The sequence below is a fragment of the Palaemon carinicauda genome, chromosome 14 (assembly GCF_036898095.1).
Source record: "Palaemon carinicauda isolate YSFRI2023 chromosome 14, ASM3689809v2, whole genome shotgun sequence".
Lineage (NCBI taxonomy): Eukaryota > Metazoa > Arthropoda > Malacostraca > Decapoda > Palaemonidae > Palaemon > Palaemon carinicauda.
In genome coordinates, this window is record NC_090738.1 from 11,353,775 (window position 1) to 11,356,274 (window position 2,500).

Here is a 2,500-nt window from a genome sequence, read left to right on the forward strand (position 1 = left end):
CCATATCGGTAAGTCACAACGGGATAACGGTTAGGGAGACAGGCTGATGGATGGACAAAATCAAAGTATTAGAAAGTGACCGGCTAGCAAGGTACTGCATAAGGAACCGTGCATATACAGTATTCATATATATATATATATATATATATACATATGTATATATACAGAATATATATATATAGATATAAATATACATATATATACATATGTATATATACAGAATATATATATATATATATATATATATATATATATATATAAATATATAAATATACATATATATATATATTTATATATATATATATATATGTGTGTGTGTGTGGAAAAGCTCAATGCTTTAAGCCCAAGGACTCCATCGGGGAAAATAAACCAGCGAGGAAATAAAATGAGGATACAAATAGAACGGTGTGCTTCAGTGTACCCTCAAGAAAGAGAATTCTACCTCAACACAGTAGAAGACCATGGTACAGAGGCTATGGCACTACCCTAGACTAGACTACAAGGTTAGATTTTGAAGTGTCATTCTCCTCGAAAAGCTTTCATACCATAGTCTCCTCTAACCTTACCAAGCGGAAAGTAGTCATTGAAAAATTGCAGTGCATTTGTTAGCCCCTTCAGTAAAGAAGAATTTTTGGGTTAATTTATTATTGAAAGATGTATGAGGAAAAAGGAGAATGTGTAAAGAATAAGCCAGACTATTCGGTGTACAGTATGTGCAGGCAAAGGAAAAATGAACCGTAAGCAGAGGGATTCAATTTAGTACTGTCTAGAAGACCCACGCTTACATGGCTGAGGACTATGAAGCGTGAAGTGGGAGATGATGAACGGAGAAGTATTGATTTAAAAGCTCAGGGTAGAGACGACTGGCGAAATATAACCGAGGACCTTCGCGACAATAGTCGTGGGAGATTTTATACATACATACATACATATCATACATATACTGTATATATATATATATATATATATATATATATATATATATATATATATATATATATATATATATATATAATGTGTATTTTTATTAAGATTAAATTTTATTTTTAATTATATTTTTTCACTGAATACAAACAATCCAGTACAATCTGATGTCTCAAAAGCAACACCCGTAACGGTAACTAAAACAATGGTGTTATTTGCCATCTTGACTGCCTAGTTGCACCTCCATTTATTTAATACTATCTTTTTTTAATCATTTTATTATTATACCAGATGCCTTTGCTACTTGTAACAAAAATGGAAATTTCTCTTCTTGACAACCCTGAGCAATGACAAGCACCTTTGCTTCAATTTCCATAAACATAAAAAACACACAAAAGTTGTATGTTTCATAACTTTCATTAAAATCGTGAAAAGGAGCAAAATATTTTATCAATGTTCATTTCTATAATTTCTGGCTTTAAGATTGACCAGGGAATGTTTGCTCAACAGACTCTTGCCTACATCAGAATCTCATCAAATAGACACGTTCAGGTATTATACTGAGGCAGATATTGAAAGAAATTATTTCTATCGAGTTCTGTCTGTCATCAGTGAGCTAAAGACTTCATGATGCCATGAAGATTAAGATTTAGAAATTTATTTCAAGTAAGCATCTGTCCCAGAATTTTGATTTGATTCTTCATACTGGATCATGTCCATTTAAACATAATAGCTTAGCTTTTATTTCAAAATGTAGCAAAATAACTTTTCCATAAATTTCATTATTTGTAAAAAAAAATACTAGAAAATATCTTTTTTTTTTATTCTTTATTGTTTTTAACCCTTATACAAAAAAATACATAAATAAAGTATATTTTAAAAATACCTCTGAGATCTAACAACATTTGTGCAGAAAATATCACAGCCATCAATGAATATATTAATATAATAATAATATATTAAAGGTCAATATGACAATGAACTCTCAGAGAATAAAAATATCTTCTATCAAAATCAGTAGCACCAGTTCATATAGCCTATATGACCACCTTTCATAGATAAATTTGTACATATTAGGAATATCAAGAGCTTAAATCTAATGAATCTGCGAGGAAGTTTACAATAACAAAAACAATGACTTTTTTTGGAATGTTACCTGGATATTTTCATTGTAAAATGGGCATTATTCTATCAATCTGAGCTTTCTTTACAGAAGCAAATGGAAAGAATTTAATCCCGACTCGCAGCTTCAAGCGTGAAAACTTAACTTAAGTAAAGACTTCCAAGAAAGACGTGTGGGTTGAAGAAGACCAATGACTAAGTCACACAAGAAAACTGAAGGCTTCTTTAATTCACGACCTCCTCTATTCTGTGTCCCTAGAGGGTTCCTCGTCATACGGCTTGAAAAGCTTTGGTGCAGTCACCACAGCTTTAGCCTCTGAAGCTGCCAAGTTCAACACACGAGAGCTTTGCTGGCTCGAAGGAGAGGGCGCCATCTGGGCGATCGGCTCTGCCTTGATGTTTCCAGCTGGAAGCACAAACGGCTGATTTGTGCTTATCTGGCACGCCATCGGTG

At 32.7% G+C, this 2,500-nt stretch overlaps 1 protein-coding gene across 1 annotated transcript in view; it reads right to left on the reverse strand.

The window, feature by feature from the left end:
- Positions 1–1,763: 1,763 nt before the first annotated feature.
- LOC137653099 (segmentation protein even-skipped-like) overlaps positions 1,764–2,500 on the reverse strand; it is a 2,682-nt gene continuing 1,945 nt past the window's right edge. Inside the window, exon 3 of the mRNA XM_068386488.1 lies at positions 1,764–2,500. This exon is cut by the window's right edge and continues 469 nt beyond it. Within this exon, the coding sequence (XP_068242589.1) occupies positions 2,289–2,500 (212 nt within the window). The 3' untranslated portion in view covers positions 1,764–2,288.